This window comes from Gossypium arboreum, chromosome 12 (assembly GCF_025698485.1).
Source record: "Gossypium arboreum isolate Shixiya-1 chromosome 12, ASM2569848v2, whole genome shotgun sequence".
NCBI lineage: Eukaryota > Viridiplantae > Streptophyta > Magnoliopsida > Malvales > Malvaceae > Gossypium > Gossypium arboreum.
This window is the reverse complement of record NC_069081.1, coordinates 119,209,453-119,226,391: the sequence shown is the minus strand read 5'-3', so window position 1 is coordinate 119,226,391 and position 16,939 is coordinate 119,209,453. Positions and strand designations below refer to the sequence as shown.

The 16,939-nt window shown below is 29.5% G+C and overlaps 1 protein-coding gene across 1 annotated transcript; it reads right to left on the bottom strand.

The window, feature by feature from the left end:
* Positions 1-221: 221 nt before the first annotated feature.
* On the bottom strand, positions 222-9,545 carry LOC108479431 (probable serine/threonine-protein kinase SIS8). Its single transcript, XM_017782012.2, has 13 exons — positions 8,634-9,545; positions 7,359-7,796; positions 6,381-6,484; positions 4,877-6,042; positions 4,745-4,785; positions 4,246-4,314; positions 3,446-3,546; positions 2,835-2,913; positions 2,040-2,138; positions 1,886-1,954; positions 1,148-1,197; positions 859-1,035; positions 222-715 (listed from the first exon to the last, which is right to left on the bottom strand). The coding sequence occupies exons 1-13, from the start codon at positions 9,123-9,125 to the stop codon at positions 583-585; spliced, it is 3,018 nt and encodes a 1,005-aa protein (XP_017637501.1). The 5' UTR covers positions 9,126-9,545; the 3' UTR covers positions 222-582.
* Between the last annotated feature and the right edge of the window lie 7,394 nt (positions 9,546-16,939).

Genomic DNA, 16,939 nt, shown 5'->3' with positions numbered 1-16,939 from the left:
TCTTATCAAAATTAAAATTTCAAAATTCGAGAACTTCATATTAAAATGATCAAATTGAAAACATGAACTACATTTATAACTTTACACATAGATAAAGATTAATAAGAAATTTTAAACAAATGGACAAATCATGACTGAGATGTATATAAATTAAAATTGATAAATTTGAAAAATATAGTAATTAAAATTAACCAAATTTAAGTAGAAGAATTAAACCCAACTTTTTACTAAAAGTAGAATTTAAGTCACTCGTATTGATATAGATGTATGTGTGTATATATACATTTACACCCTTGCTTACCATCACTGTTCACAACCTAAAAATGATTAAGTATACATGATTTCTTCAGTTCACATATCATTTGGCAAAACATTAATTACAACATTTTTTTTACAAACAGATGCACAATGCATCGCTGACCCCCCCAAAAAAGGGTAACACAATAAAGCATGAAGGAAAATGGGCAAAAAGAATCACATCATTCCCAAATGGGAGTATTACGATGTGCAATCTTCAATCATATCTCATCCGAACTATCAGCAAATCGATAAAACAAGAATACACTGACGTCGACAACACTTTCATGGCTTACCTCTCTCATGGCCCTTACTCAAAGATATAGCTGATCTAGGTACCTGTGCATTTGTTATAGGCTTTAGCAATGGCTTCAAAGCAGCCATAATTTCTGCAAATGTCGGCCTCAATTTTGGGTCTCTACAATTTTAAACAACGGGGATCAGTTCTGCCTATCAACCAATAAAAAATGCATCTGCAACTACATCCTATAGATTTAAATGACAGGAAACTAGATTATGCTACACGCATTATGAACTAGGACCACCGAAAAATATACTCACGTGTGCCAGCACTTTCTAATAATTTCTGCAATGGCAGGATCAATGTCATCTGGAATATCGAGACGACGATGCTGAAATCCTACAGCACCAACAACTTGCATCGGGTTCATTCCTTTCCATGGTTGTTGCAGGGTAGAGAGCTCCCATAAGATAACTCCAAAGCTATAAACATCACACCTGCATATTGACCATATTGTTATGAATTAAGATCATTAAAATGATTCTAGGATGATAATTAAAATAAAACGAAGTAACCCGAAATAACCGAGGTGGAAGGGGAAAAGCCTACTTCTCATCGGAAGGTTCATTTCGTAGTACTTCCGGAGCCATCCACTCAGCCTGGAGAAAAAGCAATACATGGACTTGATTTAAATTCAAAGGCACATCTCATATGGTACAATTAAAAGATCATTGGCAACCCATACTATACAGTTGCAACTTCCACTGGGATATCCTTTAGGATTATCCGTAAATGGAAATTATTCCTTTTTGGCTACACGTATGAGTCTGTTGCATATGTACCCCTTATATCCCTAGAGATAAAGTATATGCCATAGCAGAAAAGATTAACCTCAAACATTGATCATTCCACAGGATTTCTAAAGGCATGTAATTCATCTAGATATGTGGTTTTAACTTTTAACATCGTAAATTTATGCTATTTATTCATTTTTACATCCAATTATGTTTATCAAGCTATATAGCAAGGTTTGTAGAACACTACAAGCAAGTTGGAAATGTAGCTACCTGAGAATGCACTCTTAAGAAGAGGTTCCCCCTACCCCATAAATCTTTTTACATATTATCCGGTCTACAGCAAAATTTCAAGTGTATAAAAGGAAAAAGGAAACAGAAATGAGGGTGTAAGAGTAGAAATTTTCATGACTTAGATCTATAGCCATATATGGTACCAGTACCAGCATCAAGTCATGTCGACACTGGTAAGGTGACCTTAAACATAATCTATGTATATGAACAAAATATAAAGTAGATAAAGAAAAAAGAAAAACAAGCTGTTTGGCATTACCGTTCCTGCAGTCGACATTGATGATAGATATGTGCTGTGCTTCATCCGTGATAAACCAAAATCACAGACCTAAATAAAAATCATGCTAGGATGAGTTGTTTATAAAAGAAATTCCTAATAGGATCAGCAATAATAAAGAAGATAAAATGGCAACCTTTACAACCCAATTTCTGTCTACTAAAAGATTTGGGGACTTCAAATCACGGTGTACTATCATTGGAGTGCAATTGTGCAAGTAATTCATTCCCCGAGCCTGAAAGTTCCAAGAATTTAAAGGAAAAAAATGAGTAACTAAGCATCGAGTGAAATTTAAGCATACCAAATTATATATATCGCAAGAATAACATAATTGTTCGGCGCCCGAGCATTTGGTCTTAAAGGTTGGTGCATGTTTCCCCCTGCTCAAAGAGCTGGGTTCAAATCCCCCATCTCCAGTGTCAAAACAATAATATTCTACAACATATAAAGGCATAAATGTTGGTAAAACTTATGATTGATGAAAATGGAGGTTTTAATCTTTCATTACTGTCAAAAGCAATAAACTCTATGTGGATTTAGCATATAATTATTATTTAAGAGTATATTCATGTGCAACATACTATGGTAATTATAAAAGGGCATACTAAGTTTGATGTCATGAGTCAACTAACATCAACTCTATTAAATAAATTACAGAAAAGCAAAAATAAAATTAAAACAATAAAAATGTAGGGGTTTTTAATTCTTTTAATTTTACAAAACACTACACATTGAAAACACTAATTAGTTTTTTTAAACATCTACTCATTAAAAGAACTACTCTCCCTTTTTAATATCTTCCAATTTTTAAAATTTTTAACGATATATTTCTTTTAAAATATTATATTTTTCATTTGGAAACATTTCTTTCAATCACAAAATGAGTGTGATGAATGCTAGTACTGTTAGTAATAAAATGATAGGACCATACCGTATCAAGAGCCATCCTCAAACGCCTCCGCTCATCCAATTGATTGTTTGGTCGGTGAATTAACCTATACAAACTACCTCTGCAAAATGCAAGATGCAAAATACTTTAGAGGGAAGATACAACAAAATGAATTGTTAAGCACATTAGCAACAAGGAATCAGAAAGAATAGATAAAAGAGTCCAAAACAAAGGGAATCAGAATAAAAGAGCCAGAATGCCAAGATGAACAAATTCAGAATCCAGAACTATGACTTGAGCAGCAATTTATCCATTAGTGCACAAGTTCAGTTACTCTTCCAAAGTGTCATTGTATATATGCCACACCCTTGGTTATAGTATATTTAGCTTTCTGCCCTCTTTACTCTTTTACTCCCAATTCATTTGCTGAATAAAATAAAATACCGAAATATGACAAAATTATGTGGATTTATGAACTATGCTGCTCAGACAAAAACTAATTGTGCTGATGTATTAGGAAGTCATCAGAAGAATCCATCAAAAGTATTTCATTTGAGATTCCAGAGTTTGATCTCTAGACATTGAAACTAAGGGTCATTCTATCAACAGATGAAATTTCAAGAAAATTATGAAAATACGGAGGGACAACTTACCTATGAAGAAATTCTGTTACAATTGAAAGGTTTGGAGGACGAGTTACAGCTCCCATGAAGAGAACAACATTGGGATGTCTGAGTTTTTTCATGATGAGGACCTACAAAATTAGTATTTAAAAATTCTACTTTAGAAGGAAAGTAATTTGGACAATAAATGGAGAGGGCAATGGAGAAACTGCAATGTGATTTAGGGAAAACACTTCCTGCAAAGAACTGTGATTGTGCCAAATGAAACCACTCCCAAAGGAAAGACTATTAATGAAATCCAAACAGACCACTGACGTGGACTCGTATAAATGGAAAAAGAAATGCTTTACTTTCTCGATAGAATTCTAAGGGTTCGACCATTCTGGTGTTGAAATTAATCTTTTAAAACCAGGACCATTCATGAAGCCTAGTTTTTGCTCGTTCTCCTAAAGGAAATTGATAAATATATATATATATATATAATACATTTATTCTGTTATGCAGAGTACAATTTTATAACTACTTATTGGGTCCAAGCTGCAGATTATTTACCATGCAGACTTAAAGTATAGATGAGAAGCATGCAGTGCCTGGCCCTTGGAAAGCTCTTTCCATAACAATAACAACCACTAGAGAAGTATAGATGGACATAAAGTGGGACAAAAATGACTCAGTTTTAGGTCTGTAAGATGCTTCATAGTTAATTATATGGTAATCTGTAACTCAGGGTTAAAACATCTCCATTGACATGAACAACACATCTATTTAGGCTTTGGCATAAGGTGGTGCATATATAAAATAGCAGCAGGTGAGAAAGGAAAAGCTTGTACCTCACTTTTGTATTCTTCAAGTGGTTCCCCAGAGATATCTTGATCCAGGAACTTCTTTACAGCAACTTCCTATGAAATCGAAGTATGAGAAGATGGTCAAATGTTCTCCTTCAAAGAGAAGCAACATAATATGGCAAAGTTTACCCCATCAAAGACCTAGACAACAAATCATTTCTACTCAAAAAGTGGGAAAGTGAAAAATCATGTTATGACATTGATTGAGAACCAAATTGACATTGTAGTAAAGTTATTCTGCGTGCATGAAAGAATTTACAGTTAATAAATATGGCATAATTATCCAGCCCCCAAGAATAAAAAGGAACATTCTGCAAGACTTAGTAAGACTAGTCTGTCTATATAAATGAAAAAGAAACAGGAGATGAAGTTTATTTGAAAATTAGTGATTTCTAGTAGTGTTTTAAAACATCAAGTCTAAAACCAATATGGTAACTAGCAAAGAGGACATTGGACATAAAAGACTAAGAACAAAAAAACTCACAGTCCCATGCCATTCTCCACGATAAACCTCACCATATGATCCTGCGACAGAAAGGATTCACCAAAATAATGAAATTAATCACATCTACACAAGACAAAGCATGGAATTTGTAGCTAAAGAATAGGATGATACCAAGTCCAATTCGTTCACCCAAGGTGATTTCCTCCCAAGGTATCTCACATTCTGCAACACCATCAAGAGCATTATCGGACTTTGAACTATCATTACCAGCTGATTTATCTGACATTCTCTCGCCTTCAGAATTTACCCTCCAGGCATCTTGCCCCCTTTTACTAATATGCTCACAGCCAGCCAAGTTAGCATCTCCATCATTACAATCAGTCTGCTTCATCACAGCTGCGCTAGTAGCTGCCATTGCAGCAGCTGCTACAGGAAGTTCAACATTTGAATCTGTGCCCAATCTTTTTGCAGTGACTACCATTGAAGATGCAACAGCAGCAGCAGCTGCTGCTGCAGCAACTGGAACACTTGTGGCATACTGAATAGAAGCCGCTTCAGATTGTGACAATACAGGTGGTCCAATGACTTCCCTTGTATCAACTGGACAAGTGACCCTTAGGCCTTCCACAGATTTAAGATGTTCAGGTTGGTCATGAGGAGAGCTTGCTTTGGCATGTACTTTCTGATGGGGTAGAGGAGGCAAGCAATGAGAAGGTCTAAAATCATTTTGGTTCTTACTATTGTGAGGTCCAGTGCCCTTTCCATTTTCATCCTTAATTTCAACTGGCAACCTCACTTCAATATTTGATGTATCTAACTGCTCAGAATAAACCCCAGTAAATAAGTTAGGAGGAACAACAACACCACTCTCAAGTAACACATCATGAAGTTTTTGAGCTAACTGCGGATTCTCCTTGGCAACATCAATCACATACTGTGAGACATCTTTCACCTGCATCCTACGTACAGCAGGGGAGCTAATACCTTCTGTCCAGGAAGGAGATCTTGCATGCACATAAGGATAAATAGGTCTGTTTGGAAGCTCTCGCACAGGTTCCTTCTCCATGCTAGATGGGGTTTTAAAATCACCCGTAGATTCCTTTGATTGCTCCCCACTACTAGTTGCTCCAGACAAGTTTAAACAAGCACTAAAATCTCCTTTTCCATCTTCAAGTGAACTGCCAACCCCACTGGTAGAAGAGGCCATATGGGATGAATCAATGTCTCGAGACAAAGGACCGGAGGAAAAGAAAGAATCATCGTATTCCACATGAGATCCATCTGCATCAGAAGGAATAAGTGTGCCAGGATCTGCCATTAGGTCAACAATGTATTCCCTGAAAATCACACCAACCACTTTTGATGAATAATTAAGCTTTTGCAACCTATGTCAATAAGAAGCACTAGCCCAGAAAGCATGCACCAAAATAGTGTAATAACCACCATATGAATTTTAAAACAACACTATAGTTGAAAATTGCTGCGGTTTCTATAGAAGGTAGCTATAAAATTCAGCAAAAGTAACACATTAAATCAAACAAAATAGTCAACTGTTACCCTACTTAAAAAATGACAAATATATTCTACCTCCAAGAAAACAGAACTTCAATAATTCAGGTGACTAGTCTCAAATTTTAGGGGAATAGGTAAACATATAAAGCATAATAGAAATCACCTTCCATCATCAATCTTTACAAAGTTCATTGCCACATCATCAGAACCTGTATATTGTTGCCCTTTCACCAACCGGCAAGGAATGCCAACACTATCAGCCAAAACCTTTGCAAGCCACAAAAAGATAAACAACCAGCACTGAAGATCATCGCATTCAAACCATAAAAATCTAACTGATAAAAAATGTTCTCCCTATAACTAAAGGCAAGAGTCAAGAAAAATGCCCCAGAGTATAAGTGAAAGATAAACATCATTGTAAATGACCTAAAATAAATTTACAAAATAACGAGAGACAAACATCGTCGTAGAAACCACAAATATTTCAAGTACATAGAAATTAGAAAGAATAATAGAGGGTTCATTAATTGCTGTCGGTCTTTGGTATAGTGCAGTAGTGAAAAATCAAAATAGCCAACCTCACATTGTTGGAAAGGCTTCATTTCCTTTTTTATTTTTTTCCTTTTGCAGTTGTTGTTTCTCAATATTGCTTGCATTTATTAAGAATTAAGAAATAAAAAATTAGAAGAATAAGACCCTCTTCAAAGTAACATTTTTTCCTCCTGGACTTTCTTGCAACTTTTCTTCACTCCTAACACCTACTCAATGGCACAAGATATTGAACAAGTAAAACTTGTAATATTTTGGTGATGTGGCTGAGATATCTTAGCATATTAACATTAACATAAGACAGAATCTTTGTGAATCATTACAAGAGAAATACACAAATTGCTCAAATGGGCTAAATCTAACACGACTACAAGCAGTCCCAAACTCCTAATAACAGAAAACCAAATTTAGTTGTACTTGAAACATCAAGTAAACTATAAACTTTAATGAACTAATTCTTTATTCCAACAACATCGAATTGGCTGTATGGAACCTTTCCCTTTAAACCATTCCTATAAATCTTGAGAAATCCAGTCATCAATCCATAAATAACTAAATTTAAAAAAGAAAAAAGAAAAGACTCAGCAAGTACCTTGAATAACAATGCACGATGACGAGCCAAACCGATTGTTAAAGAACCAAGTGGCAAAACCATGCAGTCAAGGGTAGATTTTAGACTGTAACTAAGACTTCGCCAGGCTCGTGACATACAGTCAGGATCCACAACTGGTCCACCCATATATTCAGAAACTAAAACTGCAAGCTTTTGCACTAGATTGCTGCTTACAAAAGCCAAAGATTCTGACCTTAACTTTGCAGTCATCTCTAGTGCTTTTCGTTCAAGTTTCAACAAATTTGCATCAGAATCTCTATTGACCAAAACTGCTTCCCAAGAGACATTGTCTGCCACCGATGTCCCTTGCAAATCAAGGAGTGAAGGCATTCCTTCCGAAGCAGATCCAGTTAGAATTCCATACAGGTCATAAAAGCCATCCAGGATCTTGTCATCATAATTAAGAGAATTATAATTCTGCAAAGTATGGACAAATCTACGATATGAGCTGGTTAGCAAGGGATAAACATATGGCAAATAAATGCCAGAAAGTAACTTAGCAAAGGGAAGGAAACCATGAGAAACAGATGTTTAAAGGACCATATAGACATATTAGCAATGTTAGGCATAAGATTTTCCTTTTAGCTGGAGCGAGTGAGGCAAACCTAAATGTATGAGAATCTGATAACTTTTAGCATTTCATTATGCATATATGCTTGAACCTAGAGCCTAAAAACCTGACTTGATCCCCAAAAACCAGCCAAACCCATGACTCAAACTCGAAACAACACAATCTGAGATGACTCTATCTTATATTTAGTATAATACTATTATTTAACAAATACAACACAAACTTTGTAGAACCTTTTACCTTTACTATTTGCATTTCATATAACTTTGTAGAATCCTTAATTATTACTAAAATAATATAAAAAAGTTAGCATGTAGTTATAATGACTTGAATTTCCATATTTATGCATCATAAGAAAAAAAATTGAGAATGATACTAACGTTCATGTTTAGATGCTTTTATAAAATAAAGATGGAATGACAATTGGAAAGGATCACAACAACCACAAGGGCAAGACAGACCCCTTATCAGAGCTTTATTGGATTTGGTTTTGAAAGCTTTTCCCCTTCTATATGTACAAAACAAAACAAATTGACCCCATTCATGCAATGTTTGTGTATGTGTTTTTCCTGCAAAGCAGCTGACTAAAGCTCTTCCTATGTTACATAGTGAAGATAAATTGCTAAAACTCAACTTAAACTAAAAGCTTCCAAAGAAGAAAAAAAAGCTAAATGGAAACATACCCAATATCTATATGCAACAACTTCAGCTGGAGTATTCTCAGGACCACAAGAGCTTAGACTAATTTGCTTAACAGCCTCAATCTGAGCAGCTTCAGGATCCTCCCTAGCACTCAACTCCATAGCCAATTGTATCTGATAATACTCCTCTTCTACATCAGGATCCCTAGTGTTGCTAGACCCAGAATTGCCCTTTCCTGTATCCAAAGCAGCCTTTGAACCACTAGTACTAACTGAATCACTAGGTTCCATAGTTTCCCCTTTCTTCAAATTTGAAGAAGATGGTGGACTTGGACTTTTCCTATTAGCTACTGAGTTCAACCAACTAGAAAGAGCAGATAATGATTTGTTATTATTACTATTATTATTATTCTCAGGGCTATGAGGAGACGATGATACATCATCACTGGACTTCTTGTTGCTTCTTGATGAAGACGACCCTTCAATATCTTCAGATTGATTAGATACATGCAGCTTCTTGAGAATGTTCTTCATATTGGCTATAGCTTCCAATGCTAAAGAAATAAAATTCTGACCATAAACATCTCCATTGTCTTGGACCAAGCATGAAAATCTCAGTTCAAAATAATCTTTAAATAAAAAATGACAGAAGTAAACAACCCCTTTTTTTTACCCAAAAAAATGAACCCGTCAAATCCAAAAGGCGAAAAAACTATAATTTTGAAGCAATACCCAGTGAAGTTTGTCAAAATATCAAAAGGGCCCAGATGATCCAGTTGAAAGAAAACAACCTTTTTCCCTCGGGCAAATAAATCCACAAAAAAAAAAGGTTTAACACCGTAACCAAGAGACCCTGAGTTTCTTTCACCTTCAACAACCAAGGATAAGAAGAGTTCAGCACCCAGATTAAGGGGAAAAGTTGGATCATATTAGTGAAGAAAGCATAGTGGAGTAGCTTCCAAATATATATATGCTAGGAATAAGGAATAATAAATAATTTATTATTTAAATAAATATTAAAAATGCTACTTACAATGGAAAAAGAATTTACTCTAAATGTGTCAATTGATTTTTTTAATTATAATATGTTTTCTTTATATATGGATAAAAAGTGAACAGTTTCTTAGGAAAGATTTTTAAAATATATATTTATGGGATTAATTTATATATAATTTTAAAAATATAGTTTTTAGGCACTAACAATGTCACATTATTAAAATTTAAAGATAATAAAATATTATTATATATTTATTTATATCTATTATCTTCTCCAACTTAATTTAACTTTAATTAAATTACTTAAAATAATTACTTTTTAAATCATCAAATATTTTTTTCTTTTACAAATTTTAGTTTTTTTACATATTAATATTTTTAATTTTGTGCAACCAATTTAAATTGGTTTAGTGGATTTTGTCATATCATTAAACTTCGTGGATTTTTTCTTTTTCATTTTAAATTGGTTTTTATTTCATGTTATATATTTTAAAAGTAAAATTATATTACATTAAAATTTCAGTAATAAAATTGTATAAATTTTAAAGCTTCTATGTTATTTAAAATTTTTATTTTAAATACTTATGTTTTTTAAATTAAAGTTATTTAAAATTTTTATTTTAAATACTTATGATTTTTTTAAATTAAAGTTGGAGAGTAAGTTGAATATTGATGGGTGTATATTAATAATTTAATATCTTTAAATTTTAATAATGTGATGAAAATTAATTGATACATAAAAACTTTATTCCCATATTTTATATAAATTTTAAATTACAGGATTATATTTTTATCTATAGAAATAAAATTATATTATATTATATTATATTTTATTTTATTTTATCTTTTTCAATTGAAATGTTGCTTTACTCTAAAGGCGAAGAAAATCTGACTTGAATATCCTCAAATTAGTGAAAAAAATTAGAATTTCATTGTAAAGATAGAGAATATTATTTCAAGGGAATATTTTGATCTAAATAAATAAAAGTAAAAATAATTATATGTATTTTTATACATTTAGAAAAATGAAGATTTATTTATTAAATAAAATTAAGTTTAATATTTTATGTTAAGTTAATTTATGTTCTTAAATAAATTTGTTTTTATTATTATAATATTTGCAGAAGAACGAAAGCTTTATTTATTACTCAAAACAAGAGTTAGCATAGTATGATTAATATTATTATTTTGTCATGGGTTATTTATAATATAATTAAAAATGTTAATATTTTATTATTTTTAAAAAGTTACAATTACAAATAATAATATCAATTACAAAATTCACAAAGTTGACATATTTATATAATTTATTGATTACAAATAACTTTTAAATTAGTCATGAACATATTATATTGGTAAACTCAAAAACACTAAAAATGAGTAAGGGTAAATTATACTAAAAGTCATCTAATAATTTTTTAGTTACTAAATTATGAAAAAATACAAAATGATCACTCAACTATTAATATTTTTTTGGTTATCTATCTATGAAAAGTTACAAAATAATTATCTAACTATTTAATTTTGTCTTTCTTTATCATCACTAACTAATGGTAACAACTTTAAAAATTGACATAATAACAACCTCAACTCTCAATAATTATAAATTATATCAATTTATTTTTAATTTTAAAACAATTTAGCTCTTAACATTTATGCATTAAATAAATTTATTTTTGTAATTTTATTTTTCTTTATAATCTTTTCATATGAAAACTGAAAAAATTATTAACTAAATTGAAAACATAAAATAAACCCCAAAATAAATATGGTAAAATAAATACAAACAAATTATTAAAAATTTGACGGTTGTAGGCAAAAAAATAAATTAGTTGTAGCACCTTTTTCATTCATAATTGGATGAGAAGAAAAAAAGTCGTAGACGAGGATAAGTCCATAACATTTCAGAATCTTTTGCTTTACCTTTAATTCTTTTGTCCTATTATGCATCATGCTCTGTGCCCTAACCAGTTGAACCCACTTTCTTTTTGCCTTGTTTTCTTTCTTTCTTTTTTTTCCTTCCAGAACTTTCTTTTATTTTGTCCTTTTCTTTTTTCCTTGTCGTGGAATTATATGTATCGTGAAATTAAAATACCAATGTAATAAAAATAAATAAATTTTATGTAATAATTAAAACATCAATGTGTCAGTGTAAATAAATAACCGAGAATCCACATATAAAGGCCAAGGTGTTTGGACCCACTGTGGTGGGCTTATCTACCGAAATCTCAAATAACGCCATTTTGGCCTAGTTAAATATTGACAATAAAGATTTTCAATATAAAAAAAAACTACATCTAATTCTGCTAAATTATTAATAAATTTATATTTTAGTCACTTAGCTTCAAAATTTTACAAAAATGGTTATTGAATTATTTAAAAGTTTTCATTTAATTCAATAGATCGTTACAGTCATTATTTATGGTCTTTTTTGTTCGTACTGTGTGCACCAATTAAAAGCTCTCCTTCTAAGGGCGAAGTTAAAAAAATTTTCGGGGGTTGAAATTAAATTATATATTTTTATGATAATAAAAAATAAAATTTCTCCATTTTAATATTCTATATTTTTATAATTTTTAGAGGATTAAATCAATTTTTTATCATTTGGGGGGCCAAAGTGCAATCTTACCATTACTAATTTAAGATTTTATAAATTATAAATGGTCTAAATAGAAAATTTTCTATTTTAGGGGGATAGGGCCTTTGCCAGCCCCCCTTAAATCTGCCCCTTCCTCCTCTTTCTCTTCTACAGTTTAATTTTTTTTCATGAAACGACTTTGAATGTTAAGAATTTGCAAATCAAAATTCAAACAGTTTTATTCTCCAATCTTTGACGCTGATTGTCATATCAATTTGGATCTAGGTTATTTTTTTCTACTCATCAATGGGTACTGATCCACCGTACTAATCGTATAATCGTTGTTTGAAGCTTACTAGTCTAACTTTAAAAAGAAAAATGACTTAAAATAAAAACATTTGAATAATTTAATGAATTATATGATCTTTTTAATAATTTTAGTGACTATTTATAACTTTTTAAAGTTAAATGAGCGGAATGTAAACTTACCAATAGTTTAATAACTTTGAATATAGTTTAGTCTAAAAAGATTGAAATAAGTTGGTAATTCAAATGTTTTCTATTGTTGTAAAGTTTTAAGTTTCTAAATATAATATGGTAATTTTACAAATAAAATTAACACGTAAAAATTGAATTTGAAAATTAAAATTTAGAAAAAGAAATAGAGAATTAAATAATAGGTAAAACTAAATTCTAAATATTAGAAGAGAATGGGTAAGGGCAAGGGCCAAACAGGGCCCAAACCCTCCTAAAATAGGAAATCATGCTTTTGACCCATGAAAATAAGTAAAATTTTAAATTAATAACTGATAAAATTATAATTTAGCCTTTCACAAATGATAAAATTTTAATTTAATCATTCTAAAAATCATAAAAATATATATTAACATTTAATACAACAGTGAAATTGCTTAGCTCTCATAAAACAATATAACTTAATATTGTCCTCCCATAAAAAAAATGGCTTCGCTCATAAGGAAAAATACAAATATTTTAAGCATATTTTAACATATTTTGTTTCTTTCAAAAAGTGTACGTTTTCAGTCATTTACCAACTAATTTAATCTCCAATTGATTCATGATGCAAACATAACAAATAAAAATACACTCATTATAAGATTTATATTTTCATTTAAAAGAAATAAAATATGCTATCTAGTTAGGTAATGTCCATGCATAATAGTAACGTAGAGGCCTAACTTACTAAAATGTAAAATTTTACATTTAATTCTTTAAATTATAAAAAAATTCATAAAATATAAAATTACACTTTCACCTTGAAAAATAATAACATTTTAATTTAATTATTTTAAAATTATAAAATATAAATTTTAAAATTGTAAAATTACATTTTATACGATTTTTTTTAATTTGCTCTATGCATGCGCATTAATTCATTTCAAATTTTATTGGAACTTTAACTTGTAAGAAAACACAAAACAAAATTTCCATGCAAATTAAAATGATTGCTTTATTTTTTTAAATTTCCAAACCAACGTGATTTTGCATGCAAAAACGATTGATGTAATACCGCACCAAAAGTTCCTTTCATACAAAACCATAAAAGGAAAATCCTCAATTATCCATCCCCTCTATGATTAAATTTTCTCACTCGTATATTTATATCATATCATAATTTATTTATTCTATATTAAATTTTATTTCAAAATTGAATACATCATTACATATTATTTTAATTATATTCTTATGTGGAATTCAAAATAATTAAATTTATCTTTATTACTAATCATAACAATGATAGGTGATGATTATTATTTAAGTGTGTCAGTGTGTATGGGATTTCACTTTCGGACATCATGATGGAAACGTGCACTCAAGCCCTACCTGATGGCCACAATTTGCAACCACATATTTGCTGACACTTACAACTCGTTTTCGCTTACTTTTACTTTACATTTTCGGCTTCGCTCATTCATTTTTGTTACTATTTAAAAAAAAAGATTTAGATTTGGCACTATTCTATCTTTTATATGGATGTCGTAAAAATCAAATCGGTGGATAGAAGCGAAACTAAAATTATAAATTATATTTAAGGTTGAAATTGAGTTATATTTTTAAAGAAAGTTAAAATGTAATTTTATTATTATATTAATTTATATATTTATAATTTTAAATAATTAAATTAAAATTTTATTATTTTAGAGAATTAAAGTATAATTTAATTATTTAATTATTTATAATTTTATAAAATACAAATGGGCCAATCTGATTTTTTATTTATTTTTGAGGACTTTGACCTTGCTAGCTCTTTTTGTGTCACTCTAGTTGGTTAACTAGTTAAATTATTAATTTTTAATTTAAATGATTTGATAATTGATCTAATAATAAATAGTTAAATTATTAAAATTTAATAAATATTAAAAATTTATAACTCGGTTTAACTATTGTCTTTTATTTTGGATTTTAATTTTATCAATTTTGAGCGGTTCGTTCAAAGACTAATTCAAATTTTTGTCCTAATTGATATACCGGTTGGTTCTTTGTCCAAACCAATCTAGTTCCAACAACTCTGCTTTATGTGATAAATAAGTAATAAATTTATTTTACGTATTCTAATTTGGTCATTTTAAATTTTTGTATTTTTTAATTTTAACTTTTATATTGATCCAAACCGAAATAATTAAATTTATTAGGTCAAATTTTACTATTAATCATATACTATTTAAGTTTATATTTAATTTTTATACTCTAATTTGATTATTTTATTTTTATACTTTTTCAAAATTTAAAATTACAATTGCTATTTAAATGATAAAATTAAATTCATTAACTAAAATAAAACATGACTTTCTATGTGTATTGTATGAATATATCAGGTTAATAACTTTACAAATATAATTTAAATTTTTAAAAATAAATAAATTAAAAATAATTAAATTAAAATACAAAATTACATCCCAGCTCATCCATAGATAATAACAAAAATTGGCGAGTAGATGTTGGTGTGAAAATAAAAGGCCAATCATACAAATAAACACATGATTAATTTATTATGGAGATGAATGTGAAACTGGCAATTAGCTGTGACCGTGTAAGCCACCGATATGTATCAGATAATCAGAGGTCTACGTGTCGCCTATGTTAGGCCAACTATTTCGAACCAAGCAATTGTGCTTCATTCTAGAGAAGTTAATTTATTATTTTATAATCTACTAACAAAATCATTAAAATGAGGCCAAATTTAAAAAATAAAAAATAAAATTATTTTTCATTGAGCCTTAACTGGGTTATATCGACATTTCTATTAGTACAAAAAATATGAATTTGAACATGTTGAAGCGTGATAAGTAGTTTGAATCTCAAAATGTTAGATTTTTCATTTAATTTCTTAATTTTGTTATAAAATTACATATTGATATAGTGTTAAAGTTGCACTTTAACTTCCAAAAAAATTATGATTCATCTTTAACTCTTCAAAACAATTTTTTGGTTCGCCCCTAAAAAAGTCATTTATTTTACATAGAGAAATGTGTAATAAAGCAAGGGATCCTTAACTAAATTTACTACTAAATTTAAATTTTGATAATAATGAAGACATATATAATGAACTAAGTTGTCGAACTTTTCTGACATTGATATATTTTCAATGAATTGAATAATGTATATTCTAGTATGATGTTGAATATATTTAGGTATTGGATACCGTGAAAGATGCTCGAAGTGAGTCATCAACCATTTTAATTTAATCTAAATCTCTTATAAATCAAATTTAAGATCAATATTTATTTCAAATGCTCAATAAAGAACCCCCTTACATTCTACTCGGAATTTTTCGTTACTAGATGACAATCCATTAGAAACTTCATAAGTAATGTTACGTCTTCTTACATTATTGTTGCTTTGCCATATGATAGGTGAAATATATTAGTCTCGGGTATTTATTGTTAAATGTCGACACAATAGTAACTTTTTCAATTTAACCAAAGCGATAGAATTTTATTTATATTAATTAAGGAATTAATTTTGTAATAAACTCAAGTCAATACTTAAATATCTAGGTGTATAGGATAGTATAATATATAAGAATAATAAATTGATGTGTGTGTGTGTTTTTTTTAAAGTTTGATGGCCTAAATTTTAGAAATAAAATATTCAGTTTTTATTTAGTTTAAATTAAATAGAAGTAAATAGAATAAATTCTCAAAATTAACAAATAATTGGATAATTTATACTTAATGTCATTAAATTATTAAAAATTTACGTTTTGATCACTCAGTTATAAAAAGTTGTAAAATGGTCATTAAACTAAATATTTGAAAATTTTTATTTAAGTCATTGGACTGTTAAAACTTTTTTTAAGTCCAGCTAGCGAGCTTTGAGCAATAATTTGCTGATCAATGCAATGGATAGCAAGTAAAAGAATAAATCTTACGTCTAAGTTGATCTGATGGTCAGTGTCGAAAATCGAAGAATAAAGCTATTTGAATTTTAGCTTACATATTCGTAATGTTTAAAGTTGTTTCAGTGGACTATTATTTCTCAATTTTGTTTTATAAAACAATTTTGAATTGTAAACATAAAGAAAATGAGAGGTTTCAATTGGTGTAAGTAGTGCGAATGAATTTATGCAACTGGTGCGAATAGAAAATGCCACAATCCAATAATTTAAATAAAAATTTTAAAAAAATTATAATTTTTTAAAATTGAGTAATAAATATATAAATTTACTAATGTTTAAATTAATAAAATAATATATTAAATACAACTTGTCAACATTAATATAATTTTCAAAGTTAAAAGTATAAACTAATAT